The following is a 14,625-nucleotide window of genomic DNA, read 5'->3' on the forward strand; positions in this document are numbered from 1 at the left end:
CTGGGGGAGTGCAGAAACCTGGCCATTAGGATGGATTTCCCAAGGGGATGCTAAAGTCACCTTAGGTGACAGCAGAGCCCAGAGCAGTGAGGAGGGCTGAGTCAGAGGCTAAAGTCTTGACAGCCATCTTCAATTCTACAACCCGCCCCCTACACTTAGCAATTTATGCATTTAAAAATAACCAAAATTTAGAGTAGAGTTGTTAGTGATACAGGTCTTCATAGGTTTTGCAATGACCCTCTCAATTCCACAAAAACAATACTGACTTGGCATAGGCAGGCCTGCAAGGTGTTTCTGACATCTAGTTCACCTCTCCTCCCCTCACATTTCCAGGTGTTCACATATTTTATGGTAAGAATTGAGTGCTAAATGACCTAACCCTCTGTACAGCAGACTTGCTTAAGACTGACCACCTTTTCAGAATTCCAGGTGTCTGGAAACAAGGCATTTTGGCATGGTAATTTTGGAATCCAACCTTGGTTCCTTAGTATGGTGACTGAGACAGGTTTCGATTAAATGATTAAGTCACATGGTGTCCTCAGGGCAGTGCCCAGCTAATAGGAAGCAATTAGTCTGTGCTACCTAGTTTGACCTGATTGAATTCTGCTGAGTTGCTGTTTCCTCATGAAACAGGCTTTGCTATAGTACTATCCGTTTCACTCAGCATTCTGAGAAGTCAATCAGACACAACACTACCTGGGAATGAGACAGTGTATTCATCTCCTTCCATTCTTCCCCTCTGCTATTCTAGCGGTGTTGCGTGATCACAGGTCTAACAAGTCTCCAGCAGTGAACAATAAATAAGAGACTGTTCAGATGGGAACAAGCTGGCCTTTAGCGTAAGGCTCTCCCGTCCTCAGTGGTGAGCACAGCAAGCAGGGCGCAGGCGCAGGCAAGGTGGCTTCCTGTTCAGAGGTGGCACGCGGCTGCCCTCCCAGGCGGTGGCAGAGCCCCAAGCACGCCTTGTCTTTCCTTCAGCTCCCTTCAAGTGTCTTCCCTCCCAAAGGCACATGGGGCGAAAACAAGGCGACAAAAAGGCAGCAGGAGAACTCGAACTGCTCTCAGACTGTCTAAACCCAGCAGCGCAGCAGGTGGCAAGGAGCCTGAGCCCACCACCGACTGTCAACCCGAGAACCCCAGCAACACAAGCCACAACAAGGTGAGATCGATCAAGTGGAGGTCCTGTTCAGATGCTGAATGTCAGTCAGCTTTTGTGTGTGGACTAGAGTGACGGAGAAGAGTGGAAAAAAAATATAAATATTCAACAAATGAGCAAACTAAATGGGCACAAGAAAACAGGAAACCACAATAAATGCTTAGCAGCCAAACACATTTATTAGTCTTTTTTTTTTTTTTTTTTTCCAGGAACCCAAAAATATTTTGTAGTTATAATGTAAGCAACTGAGTTGCACATAATACAATCATATCTTTCCAAAATAAAATAAAATAAAAAACTAAACAAAAACAAAAATAAGCTGTTTAAAAGCCCAAAAAAAAAAACCCTTCAGAAAACTCTTATATATGCATTACATCATCTCTCAGTTTTAATGAAATGACGACGACTTAATTCCTTATTACTCAACCTGTCACAATCCAATAAAAGACCACCCTTTAGTTTTTTTTGTTTTTGACTTTTTTTTTTTTTGAAATCCAGCATGAGAAATACAGTACCTGCTATGGCAAAAAATACACATAAAATGCAACTTTTCAGCTTATTTGTACATTAGTAGAGTTTAACATTTTATTGTTTGTTTTTTAAGTGAACCAGTGATTTTAAGTACCACTATACTAAAAAAGTAAAATAAAATATAGAAAAGGGGGGCCCAGCCTGCCATGCAAGTGCACCTCTAAAGTGCCTAGTTTCTGTGTCCATGTAAAACCAGTCATATGAGGAGCAATTTCAACAGATGGGAGTCTGATTAAACCTCTATATTTAAGGAAAAAAAACAAAGACAATGCCATATCCTCCCTTTTCTCCCCTCAAACTTGCTTAAATCCCATCATCCACTTTCTCTATCGCCCACCAGAAGAGAGAAAAGAAAGCCATCAAAATAATATTGTAAAAGCTATTTCAAGTATAAGAAAAAAACAAAACACTTCTAGGTAACTTGCAGAGAGCATCAAAATTGTGCAGCCATTTAGTCACGTTTACAGGTTTTGTTTCTGTGGACAGTGTTTCAGATGAGAGGGTTTTGCTGTACCTTCCTGTTACCTGTTTGTGTGCAAAGTTGGAAAGCTGCCTTTTAAAGATCCAGCCTCTTTCTGATGCCCTTCTCTGCACCATCTGTGAAAGGGGGCAAGGAGAGAAGCGGGGGAGGAGGGGGCACTGAGGGGCAGCACCGCCCGAGTCACCAGGTGGTGCTTTCCCGCCTCTCCTCTGCCCCCACCCCAGCCCTCCCTTCTCTGGTTCACCATCAGTGACCTCTCACTGCAGAGATTCCCATTCTTCAGTTTCCTGATTTGGTAGGATGTATTTTACTATGTAAACATAGCCCCCTAGGATTATGGAACCCAAAAGCAGCATGTATCTCTCCATCCACATGGAGAAAGATAAAATAGTCCAGAAACCTCTCTTCAGGTTGCTTCTCTTTGTCTGGTTTTAGTTACTTGAAACAGGGAGGGGGTGGGGTGGGCACGGAGTAAGTTGTAAGCAAATGATGGGAGACTTAGGAGTGGGCACAGTTGAGCTGTTTCTTTTTTTTTCCTCCCAGAAAGGTTTTTTTTTTTTTTTTTTAAACCTGTTAAAAATGTTCCTGCACCTAAAGTCATACTAAGGTTAAGGCCAAGGGTGCAGAATCTTGTGCACGTGTCTCTGTGAGCACATTCACGGTGCATGCACCATTTTTGATGTCTTCTGTGAGATCACTGGACACACTTTGGTCACTGTTGTGTGTGCAAAGGGTGGTGGGGGATGTGTCCCAGGATAGAAGTGCAGAGATCAGCAGAGCCCTTCGGGAGCGCCCCCTAGGGACATAAGGGCAGGAAAACCTCAGGAGGGACCAGAAGAGGAAACAGAAAAGGAGCCATCACACAGAGAAATAAAATCCGCAAGTTGACAGCGCCCAAATCAGAAGGTGGGTGGTGAATATGTGTGCATTTATTATCAAGTTTCTTCCCCTCAAAGGAAGTCGTCACTAGACAAAGATCAGGGAGCCCAACCTACAACGGGCTTCTTGACAGATACAGGGTTTATGTTTAAGATGGGGGAAGCTAGGGAGGCTGTGAAGAAGCTATCTCTAACGATCTATTCTGATCCTGCCTCGTGAGCGGCCAAATCTAGAAGCGCAGTAGCTGACAGATCCTTAAAAGCAGCCCTTGTTTAAACTTGTTTCCCTCCACCTAGTATCAGCTTCAAGCCTTGTGGAGAGAGAACAATCTGAGGGTGCGAGCGCCTTTCAGGAAGGCTGTCCGCATGTCTCAGAGGAGTTTCTTTCCAAATAAGAAATCAACTAATTTCCAGAGCATCACAGTGACAAGGCTATGAATTCTACAGCACAAAATTGAAATGCCAGGGACTGATTCTCTTTATGATCTACAGTTACTCAAAGTGGGTATGTGTGTGTTTGAACCAAGGAAGGTTGAGAGCTCAAGGTCTCAGGGAGAAAATGTTCTGGAGTCCCTGGAGGTGACAGATCTTCCAGAAGAGAGCAATCCAGACACTCCCTACCCTGGACCCAGAGCTGAAATAGATGGCCTCTATTTCAAACAGGGTTTAAACACTGGTCTGCCGTCATTGTGTGTGGAAGGTGATAGAGAGAACACCACCCCACAAACGCCAAGTCCACTCCCCTGACCTGTTCTGCTCTTCTTAAACGTGAAAGAAAAAGAGCTGAAACTTCCTATGGCTTAAAAAAAAAATGTGGAAAATATCATATTTTAGGGTTACTTTCACAGCAAAGAAAACATTGCAAAAGTTATCCTCCTATTTACACGTTCATATTTTTCCAAGGATAACCCATTGGTGGCCAGAAAAGAAGGGGAGTTAAAAGGTCTACGCTGCAGGGGAAGTGGACCTGGAGGTATTGTTTTGTGTTAGCTGAAACATCAGAATTCTGCTTTTTGTGTGTGTTTGTTTTTTTGTCTAAAGGCAATCTAATAGATTGGAACCCTGATAAGACCGTGCCTGTGCAGGCTCGCAGGGGCACGAGGAGACTGATCAAGTCTGTTACTTGTTACAGTACTGTGAATGTTGACAGCAAAAGCGCTGCATGGAAACACTGTTGCTTGCTTTATTAGGACACTGTGTGTTGCCAAAAATGCCTACACCAGAGCAATGCAGAGGCCACGACTCACTGCAGGCAAGATCGACGGAGGGATGCTGTCAGGACCAAAAGGAGGCTGCAGGCTTTCAAACACCTCCTGCTCACTAGCTACACACAGTATAACAACTGCAAGGGCGGCAGAAATGTCAATATGGCGGAGCAGGAGGGGTTGGGAAAGAGAAGCCCCGTTGGCCTGTCAAGCAACCGTCCTCTTCTCCAGAGAGTTGCCTTACAATTAAATTCACTTAAAAACATCAAAGAAGAAAAATTAAAACGGAGCGAGGAGGAGGAGGTTTCTGAAATTGACATAAAGATTAAGGTCAGCACAAGTGAGGCATGGTTTCCTGAGCTTGCAAGGGTTCTGAATTCAGCAAAGGGTGAGAACTTTTTTCCAGAGAAAAGAGCAGTGGGGCAGGGTGGGGGGGCCTTCAGGGGCCTCATGCTGCACCAGGCTAACTAACACTGCACAGCTAGGATGGAGATCCTGGACCACAATGGTTGGTAGGAATGGCGCCCCCCAACTCCCAACCCCAGGAAGTGCCGGGCCGAGGCTCACAGGGCCCTGTATACCTCACTGTGCGGACCTTACGGCTTGGCTTCTCGCTCTCACTCCCCTTCCCTGCCAGCATGGGGGGCACACCATGGACACAGAAACCGTAGAACAAGGATGCAAAGCTACTTCCGTCCCCTTTCTGCCCTCTCCCCCACCCTCCCTTTGCAGAATGCATAGTTACAATTCACGTTACAAAATAAGCAATGATGACCACATATCGGACCCCCTTCTTTTTTTTGAAAAGAAAAAAAAAATCCAACAACCTCTTCTTAAATTCAGTATCAAAATTCACATTTGCATAATAATACATTTCAAGGCCATGAGAGAGGACGGAGCTAGCACAGAAGCATCGCCCCAGGTCTTCCTGAATGAAGCTGGAGGAATCTTGCGAGGGATTGCTTTCCCCTTTGGGGAGTTCTGAGGAATTATGGAAATGGCCCTTAGCATTCACTTGATATCTCTTTAGGAGGGAGTGGGGAGAAGAGGCGGAATCGTTTAAAACAAACGTGAAACAAAGGAGGAGACACTGCGGATTTCTAATGTTGAACTACAATGGTTCTGAAGAAATAAAACATGGTTTCTGATTTTTCGCTTTTCTTTCTCAAACATGTCCAACTCATCCTTTCAAAAGCCTTTTCCTTGTGTGTAATATACCCTGTTCGCACAAACAGCAACATTATGTGACTTCCATTTGGGAAAAGAATTGCTTTCTCAGGACACAGACTCAAAGGGTGGCCACGCACTGCCTGCTCTGTGCGCGGCAGGAGCGAGAAAATGCCTGCTCGACGTGCACAGATGTGTCACAAATCCGTGTTACCAGATTTCAATTCTCCAGTGCTTACAGAAAAACAAAAACTAAGACAGCCACAGCCACGCACGCACATATACACGGAGAAGACTAGGCAATGCTGAGAGACGTTCAACTTGTACTCCTGGACTAAGCCAGTGTCTGTCATCTGTGCACCATCACCTCCTCATTCCCTGTCCCAAGTCCCCGAACTTCTTCCCCGTGACTGCAGTATGCAACACTGAGGCAACTGAAAACCCACGGCTGCCACGGCAGCGGCCCAGAGAAATGCTGACTTTCCTACAGACTAAGGGGACCGTCTGTTTTATCCCAATGGGTAGGTTCTTCCTAAAACAGACGGTCTCTGAACTCACAAAGGCACATTCAGAAATACCACACTTAGGAAATTAACTCCTTGGGCAAAATTTTAAAAGGAGGTGGTGTTTTAAACACATTATCTTTTAACTCAGCCCAAGATTTCTGGCGAGACGTGCCATAGCTGAATGCATCACTTGGTGAAAACTCTGCTACCTTTAAAAGGTATGTGATTTCTTTAAGGGTTCCAAAGGTTTTTTTGCTGTTTTATATAAATACCCTACCCTCCTTTTGCATTTTTGGTGGACACACACAAGATACATTGTCTTCCTTTCCTTAAAGCTCAGCTGTCAAGCTGGTCCTGCAGCGAGGTGGCGGCTTGCCTCCCATCACCTCCCACGAGCCAGCTGCCGCCGCCCACACCCAGGACTGTGCATGCCTTTAGGGAGCCCAAGGAGAAGGCCCTCCAGATGCAGTAAGAGGTCCAGGGAAGTGGGGGGCTGAAAGGGAAGGCAGGCACTCGGCTCCACAATCACACTAGAAGCCGCTCCACAGTTACTCTTTAGCTGCTCACCAGCAGCAGTGAAGGAATTCTACTTTTGGGGGCGGGGCGGGGGGGGGGGCACAATCCCAGCTTGTTAATATTGGCTCAAAAGGGATCAATTCCAATTGGGAATTTACTTTCCAAGCAATGATTTATAGTTTGAAAATGAAAGGGAGACACAAAGTACTTTAGGGAAACACTTTTTCTTTTCAATTTAAAACAGAACACTTGCCTCTTTCTGACCTTTCTCCTTCTGTGAACAAGTCAAGCATTTGTCACAAAGAAGAAACAACAGCTGAATTCTGTAGAGACTTTTTGCTCAGGGCAGTACCATTTTTCCTGGCGTGCAGAGTTGTTAAAAACAAATTCAGATGCCCAGCTAGCTGAAGAGGAAACTATTTAAACTCTGTGAGGCAAACACTGGCAATTTCTATCGCTTTTGCTATTTTGGTGGTGGCTGGAGGTTATTACAAGAGATTGCCAGTTTAAAAACCACTCAAAGGATCAAATACTTGGGAATTACTCCAGATCTAGACCAAGTGACCGTATATATGAGAATGGCATGGAGACCCAGTTGGTGGGGAGTAGGGCTGTTTCCTGACCGGTGTTCCCTTTACCATCCTGTGGGTGTCCAAGGCCTCTTCTTCTGCTGGAGCGAGCAGGGTCATTTCACTGTTCTATTTTAATTATGTTATTACTATGTTCAGAGATTCTTGAAGTCAATAATTACTCCAAATAAAGAATGTGTTGCCAGTACCTCCTTTGTCAAATTTCAGGTCAAGAAAACAATGCCATCATTAACAAACGGGGACCATCTCTGAAAATACACACACCTTTGGCACTGGCCATAAACCTACAGGCCTTATCACACGGTGTGCACAAACTCTGGAAATAGAGGTAATATTCTATGTTTTGTAACAGACTGATGATGACCTTGATGACAGCTTATATACTTGCCTGTTTCTAGACTGTGTGGATACCCTGTACTTGGGGATAAGAAAGCAGAGAGGCTGTGGCACAGTCTGCAGCCCAGGGGGAGGGCAGCCCGTTTTCTGATTAACTGCTGAGGTCTAGAGATTGACAGTTCATTTATACACATGGGCGAGGCTATTTACATCTGCACTATCGCACATAACCTTATTTGTACACTCGGGGAGGGGGGGGAACCAAGATTTCTCTCTGTAGTAACACTAAGAAGTGTAGTTAATGCATATACATGAAGTATGGCAAAACACTGGAAGAAAGGTTTTTTTATACCAGCTAAAAATGGATCTCTATTCCTAAAGATGTAATAGATAAGTAAAAGCAGAGAAAAAAACCCAAACTCAGAACAATGACCTAGAATGTTGCATGTTGCATTTGAACTCTGAGGATGGGGGCGAAGGGGACCTTTTCTGCATAAAGACTCAATTGTTCCCGAATCTGAGAGATGACTATTATAGCCAAATCTGCTGAAAACATCCTGTTTACATGGCAGAGAAAAGGCTAGGCCTAAACGTTCTGCTCAGCACACACGACATCTTCATTCTGTTTAAGAGTCAAGATGGCAGAAGAGAGGAAAAAACAGAATGAAAAGGTACACAGCATCAGAGGTCAATATGGAATCTGGCTGTTAACCTTACAAAAACTGCCCCCTCCCCCCACAAAAGTGGTGAAAGTGAATCCTTGTCATTAGTTAATAGTCTGTGGAATTTTAGCTTCTGCTAGCTATATTAACAACAGCTCTCTTCCAAATTCTTAAAGAGATTTCTCTTTTTTTTCTTTCTGCATATCCTTACACACCACATTCAACCCATAGGAACTTGGAAGAACCCATTGCTAACTTATGCTACATTCACGTCAGAAGAGGTGGGTAAGTTCTTAGAAAAGGAGTCATAGCAATCACAAATCAAGATGCTAAAACAGACTGAATGGCAACTGAGGCGTAATGTTGACTGACTGGGGGACACTGATGGAAGACTGTGCTTTGGAGCTTTAACTTGCAGCACTGCTAAGTTAACATCTGTGAATGCTGTAAATGAGAGAGATCGAGGGCTGGGGACTGGAGAATCTGAGATGCCACATGGACCATCCATTTCATCACAGTATCTCGGAGATCTGTACTTTTTTTTTTCTTAAACACCTAAAATTAGGTCATGGCACTGGATCTCAATTGCCTGGGGAGGTCCCGAGTCTGATGGAAGACTTCCCTTCCCCTTCTAGTGCTTCCTTCCTTTTGGCCACTCATGTGGTCAACAGAAACCAAGTTCATGATATTTGAGAGCTGGACACCTCTGGCCACTAGTAATCAAGTGTCTTAAAAAACGACAGGAACCTGGTAAAAACTGGAAAGCACAAATGTACATGATCAAAATGTTCATAAAGTAAATCTGTGTAATGTGAGGTGACCAGCAAGCCCCTGAACCCATGCCAGAATGTGGTGGAAGAAAAGATGCTTCCATCGCATATCTAAGTGTCCTGAAGCCATCTGACCTCCCAGCAGAGATGGCTCTTGCCAAGGAATATGGTGGAAAAGAAAAGTTTTTCTCTTCCATTGTATCCTCACAATATCCTGTTCTTAGGTCACTGCCAACCAGTAAAACAAAGCTTCCAGCAACGCGATAAGGAAAAGGGGGCTTGACGGGAAAGGGAAGACACACAGGACAAGAGCAGAAAAATAGGAACCCCTTCCTACTGGCCTGACACAAAGAGACGTTCCAAGTCACTGCAGCTGTCACTCGAGAAGCTGATGCACAGAGCCAGGAAGGCCCTTGGCATCCCACATAATCGAGACATAAAAGCGTACTTTTCATTTCCTTGATTTTTGTTTAATGACTTTGCATTTAGCCCACTGCCTCTGGGGCCTGTCCAGAACCACTCCGATTTCTGTAACGGGTGGGCATCTCACCGTCTGGAGGGACGAGACCACATGCACATACACACGCGTTCCCCCTGCTCAGGATGTCTGAGTGTATGTACGAAGGCACTAAAGCGGTTTTAGAGAAATTGCAGGCAGCAACCCCACCCACTCCCTTTACCTGTTGAGCTGGAGTTTCTTTCCCCACCGGGAAGCTTAGATGTTTAAAAGCAGCTGTGGTCATGCTTGGGAATTCTAACCCCTGGCCCCAGGAGGGAATACAAAAGGAGAATTCAACATCACCAAAAACTGACAGGAAATACTCCACATCTCTGGCTGAGGGATGGGGATAATTAAGCAGCAGATCTTCAAAACAGCAATTAAAATGAGCATAACAGTAGCTGGGAGCTAAAAAAAGTAAAATCACTTGTTCCTTATTAGATTCTTCTACTATTTTCTCCTCCTCCCATAGCAAATGGAGGTAAGACACACATTCTTCATTAATAGAACAGTCCATAGATATTTTTCTTCTAGTAATGCCTACATTTAAAATTTGTTCCAAAAATTATTAACCTATATTTCCTAACTCTTTACATAGATTCTCAGCAATCCAACCGTAATATTTTACAGATTAGAGCTACTATTTTTTTTTTAAGCTGTTGTTTCTTTCTTCCTTTCTTTTGTTGCTGGGGTTGGGGAGACAGGGAGAAAGGTTCCTTTGAATAAAAATAAAAATTCCTCGGGGAGATTTTAGCTCAGTCTTAAATGGAAAGAAATAAAGTGATGGCAGTCCCATTTATATACACCAAACACTCTCCCCTTAAATTATACATAATTTGAAATGAATCCATGATAGAGCTCTTATAAAGTTTAATCCTTCTCCCATATTTTTTAAGATAGTCAATTTACTTGTTGCTGCTAAATTGATAATTTTTAAAAAATATTTCTTTCTATGTGTTTTAAAATGTATGATCCCCAGTATGACAATAACTTTTGGAATCTTTACTTTTTACATTTTTTAAGTAAAAATTGTTTAAACTTTCTGAAGTTTCAGGAACTTGTAAAAGTTTATTAACAGGAAAGAAACGGCCGTCTATCTAGGATAAGATACGGTTAAATAAACCATCTTCCAAAAACTGGCTTCCTACCCTAGAATTCCTGAGAATGCTTGCAAATTTTAAAGCAGGAAAATAAATGTTAAAAACAAAAACAAAAAACACTGTTAAATGCTCCCAGAGTTAGTCTTCATCTAAAATATATATTTATATGTATATATATACGCACTTTTTGGTCTTTTTTTAAGTTTTTAGTTTTTTTCCCTTTAAGCTTATGATGGAAGAACATTTTAGCTTCTCATGTTTATTTATTTTTTTTTTTTTTACATATTTCAAATCCCTCATTATGTCTTGTAAACAAGAGGGGCTCTAGCACCCGGCTTTCACCGTAGTATCGTAAGGAACTCAACTAACCCATAGTGCAGGTCAAGGAACCAACAGGCAGGAAGAGAGGAGGGTGGGGCAGGACACGGCAGGGGCCACGAGCAGCAGTGGACAGTCACCACAAGCTCGTGTGAGCCCAAGACACACAGCCGGCCAGGGACATTCAGAGCTAGCCTTCTGCGGATGTCTGAACACAGCTGCTCTTCAGCTGGAGGTCACCACGCATGGCAGGGTTTTGCCCTCCCCCACGAAGAGAGCGGTCGGCGGGGGCTGGAAGGAGACGTTTTGTGCGTGGGCAGAGTGGAAGGGGCGTGGTGGCGATGGAACCGGAGGGCACAGTTAGTTTTCTACAAGGCATCCAATGGGACCAAACCAACACTGGGAACTCGAGTCTGACCACCCACCCACGAAGGGCTCAGAAAGACTTGAGTGAGCCAACGCTCACTTGAGTTACGTGTGTCAATTTCTTTCGAGGCTAGGTTTATCAACAGAGTAAGCCGAGAGGACTACAGAATTCCCATTCTTTGTCTCACAAAACCACTTAAATGCAAATAATTAGCTTTTGCCTTTTCCTATACACACCCACCTACCCACCCACCCACAGACCCAAGCTATAAGTCAAATACATTATTAGGCATTGTTGTATCCTTCACTAAAGATGCTAAAGAAAGAAAAACTCCCTTGTCCTCACTAGCAGCAAGTTATGGAGGACAGTAGAGGTCTGCTCCCACCAAGGGTTGGAATGGGCAGGTATTTGCTGGTACAGAATGTCGGCACTTTATGTTAAACAGTATAATGCAGACTGGGGCGTCCACACAAGCGCTAGCACGTCACCGGCACATGTCCCCTCCCCCCGCCCCGCCAGCCATCTGCTTTGTATAAAGGCGTACCCCTTCAGGTCTGCTGTAACTCTTCACAAAAAGCAGTTTGATACATTTTGATTCCAACATAAGTACATACATGTTGGTGATAACTGTGGATTAAAAGTTGCCCCCTATTCAGCCCAGAGTACTACTACATTGATGCTTAAAAAAAAAAAAAAAGTCTTTAAATACCGAAATAAAAAAAGCAACATTACAAGGAAAAAAAAAAGAGGTCAAAACCAAAAAAAGGTGCAATACTTAAAAAGTCTTTGCTAAGTTATACCTGCCTAAGCAAAACCACATACACAGGAAATACACAACACAGAGAAACAAAAGGAAACGCTTGAAGTACACACTGGTTTAAGAACATTCGTTAAGTAAACGTTTCTGTCAGTGATGGCCCGGTGCTGTAACACGCCGCGGCCTGGCACAGGTAACGCTCAGCAAGAAGGGAGCAGAGAGGAGGAGCTGCAGATGCTTGCAGGAGGCTGCTCACAACCTTTTGTTTGTTTGTTTTCATAAAATAATAGAGAACCAAGAGAAATTTTAAATTCAGCATTACCTGACTTTCCGACCAACTTCTCATTCCTGATTACACAAGAAAGGGGAAATAAGTTTTTTTTTTTTGCATTTGAGACATCACAGCACTAAAAACTGTCTTATCTTCTGTTCCCATTCAGACTAACAAAAAGGCCAGCATGAAATTGAATGGATATTCAGATGTGCCCAATGGCCACTTTACTTCCCAAAACAGAAATAAACACACAGTTGCTCCAAGAGGTACCTCCTGTTCTCCTGGCTTTGGGGACTTGGCAGTGCTCCACTCTACTGCTAGGTCAAAAGAAAAGCTACAGAAAACTCACTCGGGCTACTTCGCAGATGTAAAGGAACTCCCTGCTTTCTTCATTAAAAAAGCACTCTGTTCATCTCAATACAGCCCAACGGGGTGGCTTCAGCAGCAGCAGCGGATCCCCGAGGTGCTCGTGCTCCTGTGTTCTCATAGTTAAAAAACAAAATAAAATAAAAATAAAAAGCAGATGGCCGGCCAGCCAGCCTGCGGACTGTCAGCAATGCAGCTTTCTGAGAAATTGGGGGTGAGGAGGAAGAGGAGGACACAGGCACACAACACACACACAGAGACAGAAAGAAGGATGCACGCGAATGCACATGAACACACGTGCACACACATACCAGAACGAGCATGCCTGGGCAGTTACATGTGCCAGAACACACTGGTATTTATCAACCAGCCAATCACAAATTTTTTCCTTTTTTTTTTTTTTTTAGGTTTTTTATGTTTTTGTTTTTAAAGTGAGGCTCCGTCAAGTCTTCCCTCCCCCACCCCAACAATGCTTTTGAATTCCCCTCCCTCCCAAACATGGTAGACCTAAGGACGGAAACACACCCAGTGCAAACAAAGTTAAAAAGCTATTTTTTTTTCAGTATATATGTTTCTTAGCAACAACTTCCATATAACATGAAAAAAGTGAAAAACTAGAAACTAATTTTTTTAATTTTTTGTGTTTAGATTTAAATGGTATGTGTACTCGCTTCACATTGTCTTTCTAGGTTGGCGTTCATGATTCAAGTATTTCAAGAGTGATATGTTCTCTTTTTGGATTCATATTCCAAACGAAAAACTGAAGTCAGAGGGAGGCAACTATGTGCTCAGACAGTCTGTCGATGACCCACCTTTTTTTTTCTCTCTCCGTTTTCTTTTTTCCTTTTAAAAATGTATTTATTGCAAGTTGAAAAAAAAAACGAAAAGGTCAAGTTAGTGCTGCTGCTGTTCCAAAAAAGGTCACGAGGTCAGAGTTGAAAGTTCTAAGTTCAGATTGAATCCGACCCTCCTCCCAGAAGGTCACCAGGTAGTAAAGGAGCAGGGCTGCCCATCCTATGAGGGTCTTCCACGGTCGGGACTCCCCACAAGCTAGAAGAGTAGTTGGGGGGGCCCCACAATGAAGCGCCGGCAAGATCGGCCCCGCTGCTGCCACCAGCACTGCTGCTCCACTGCCCGAGCCCCGTGGACCCACCGAAAAGATTCAGAGCAGGTCCGACGGGCTCTGACTGGGTCTGGCCGGTCTCCAGGGACTGCCAGCCCGCGGCGGGCGCGCTCGGGGTTGCCGCAGGTGTAGGGGGCTGAGCTTGTGCCAGAAAGCGGCTGACTTCGTCATCAGTGGCAAACTCAGCCAGGATGGTAGTGTTTCCCAACACACACCTGGAAGAAAGGGGAGGGAGAAAGCTATGCATCTGAGGAAGGTCTTGAAGCAGGCACGGAGACGGAGTATCCCGAGTCCTCGCTACTCAAAGAAACGCGTCTGTCACCGGCAGCTTCCACATCCCCAGCATTGGAGCGTGTCTTTTAACCAGACCACCAGGTGACTGAGAAGTACTGATTTAGAGCAATGAAGTATCACTCGATCTCAAGATACCCAAAGACTACTGGATGACACGATGTAGCAATATCCCTCGGGATACAGAATTTGCTTGTCAAGTGAATATTGGGCCTCTTTTTTCCCTTGGAGGTAAAAGATCACAGCCCAAAGCATCAAGGTGACCCAGCTCCAGAAATCGGAGGCGCTGCTTCACCGCAGGGTGGGCTCACTGTCTAAGCCTGCCATCGCTCGCTTGTTCTGTGTGACCTTTCTATCGTGGCACTTGCAGCCACGGGGAGTCACCTCCTCCCTGTTCACCACCTTGACGACGGCGGGAAGGAGGATGGTCAGAGTCTGATCCAGCCCCACCTACTGTAGGCAGAACTAAGACCACAATATTTCATCACCACTCACAAAGAGGCCAAAGCAAGCAGCGAGATTCTATTACGAAAAGGGACAGCACTTACAGTGTCTCATTTCTAAATAGTGGCTTAGTTTTACGGTATTAAAATGTACAAATCCGTTACTTTTGGAATTCTGATTCTTGGGTACATATGACACCCACGCTTACGTAGGCAGATGAGATCAGCCACCTCAGTATGCAGGCAGCTGGTCACGTGATGACGCTGCCTGTGTGCACGTCCTGTGCAT

The 14,625-nt window shown here is 44.4% G+C and overlaps 1 protein-coding gene across 6 annotated transcripts in view; it reads right to left on the reverse strand.

Moving 5' to 3' along the window:
• Positions 1-1,313: 1,313 nt before the first annotated feature.
• Positions 1,314-14,625, reverse strand: part of TNRC6B (trinucleotide repeat containing adaptor 6B) — a 262,575-nt gene continuing 249,263 nt past the window's right edge. For all 6 annotated transcript variants that reach the window (XM_070371539.1, XM_070371534.1, XM_070371536.1 and 3 more), the window contains one exon: positions 1,314-13,817. In XM_070371539.1, the coding sequence (XP_070227640.1) occupies positions 13,430-13,817 (388 nt within the window). In that variant the 3' untranslated portion in view covers positions 1,314-13,429. The remainder of the gene's footprint in view (positions 13,818-14,625) is intronic.

This window comes from Bos mutus, chromosome 5 (assembly GCF_027580195.1).
Source record: "Bos mutus isolate GX-2022 chromosome 5, NWIPB_WYAK_1.1, whole genome shotgun sequence".
Classification (NCBI taxonomy): Eukaryota; Metazoa; Chordata; class Mammalia; order Artiodactyla; family Bovidae; genus Bos; species Bos mutus.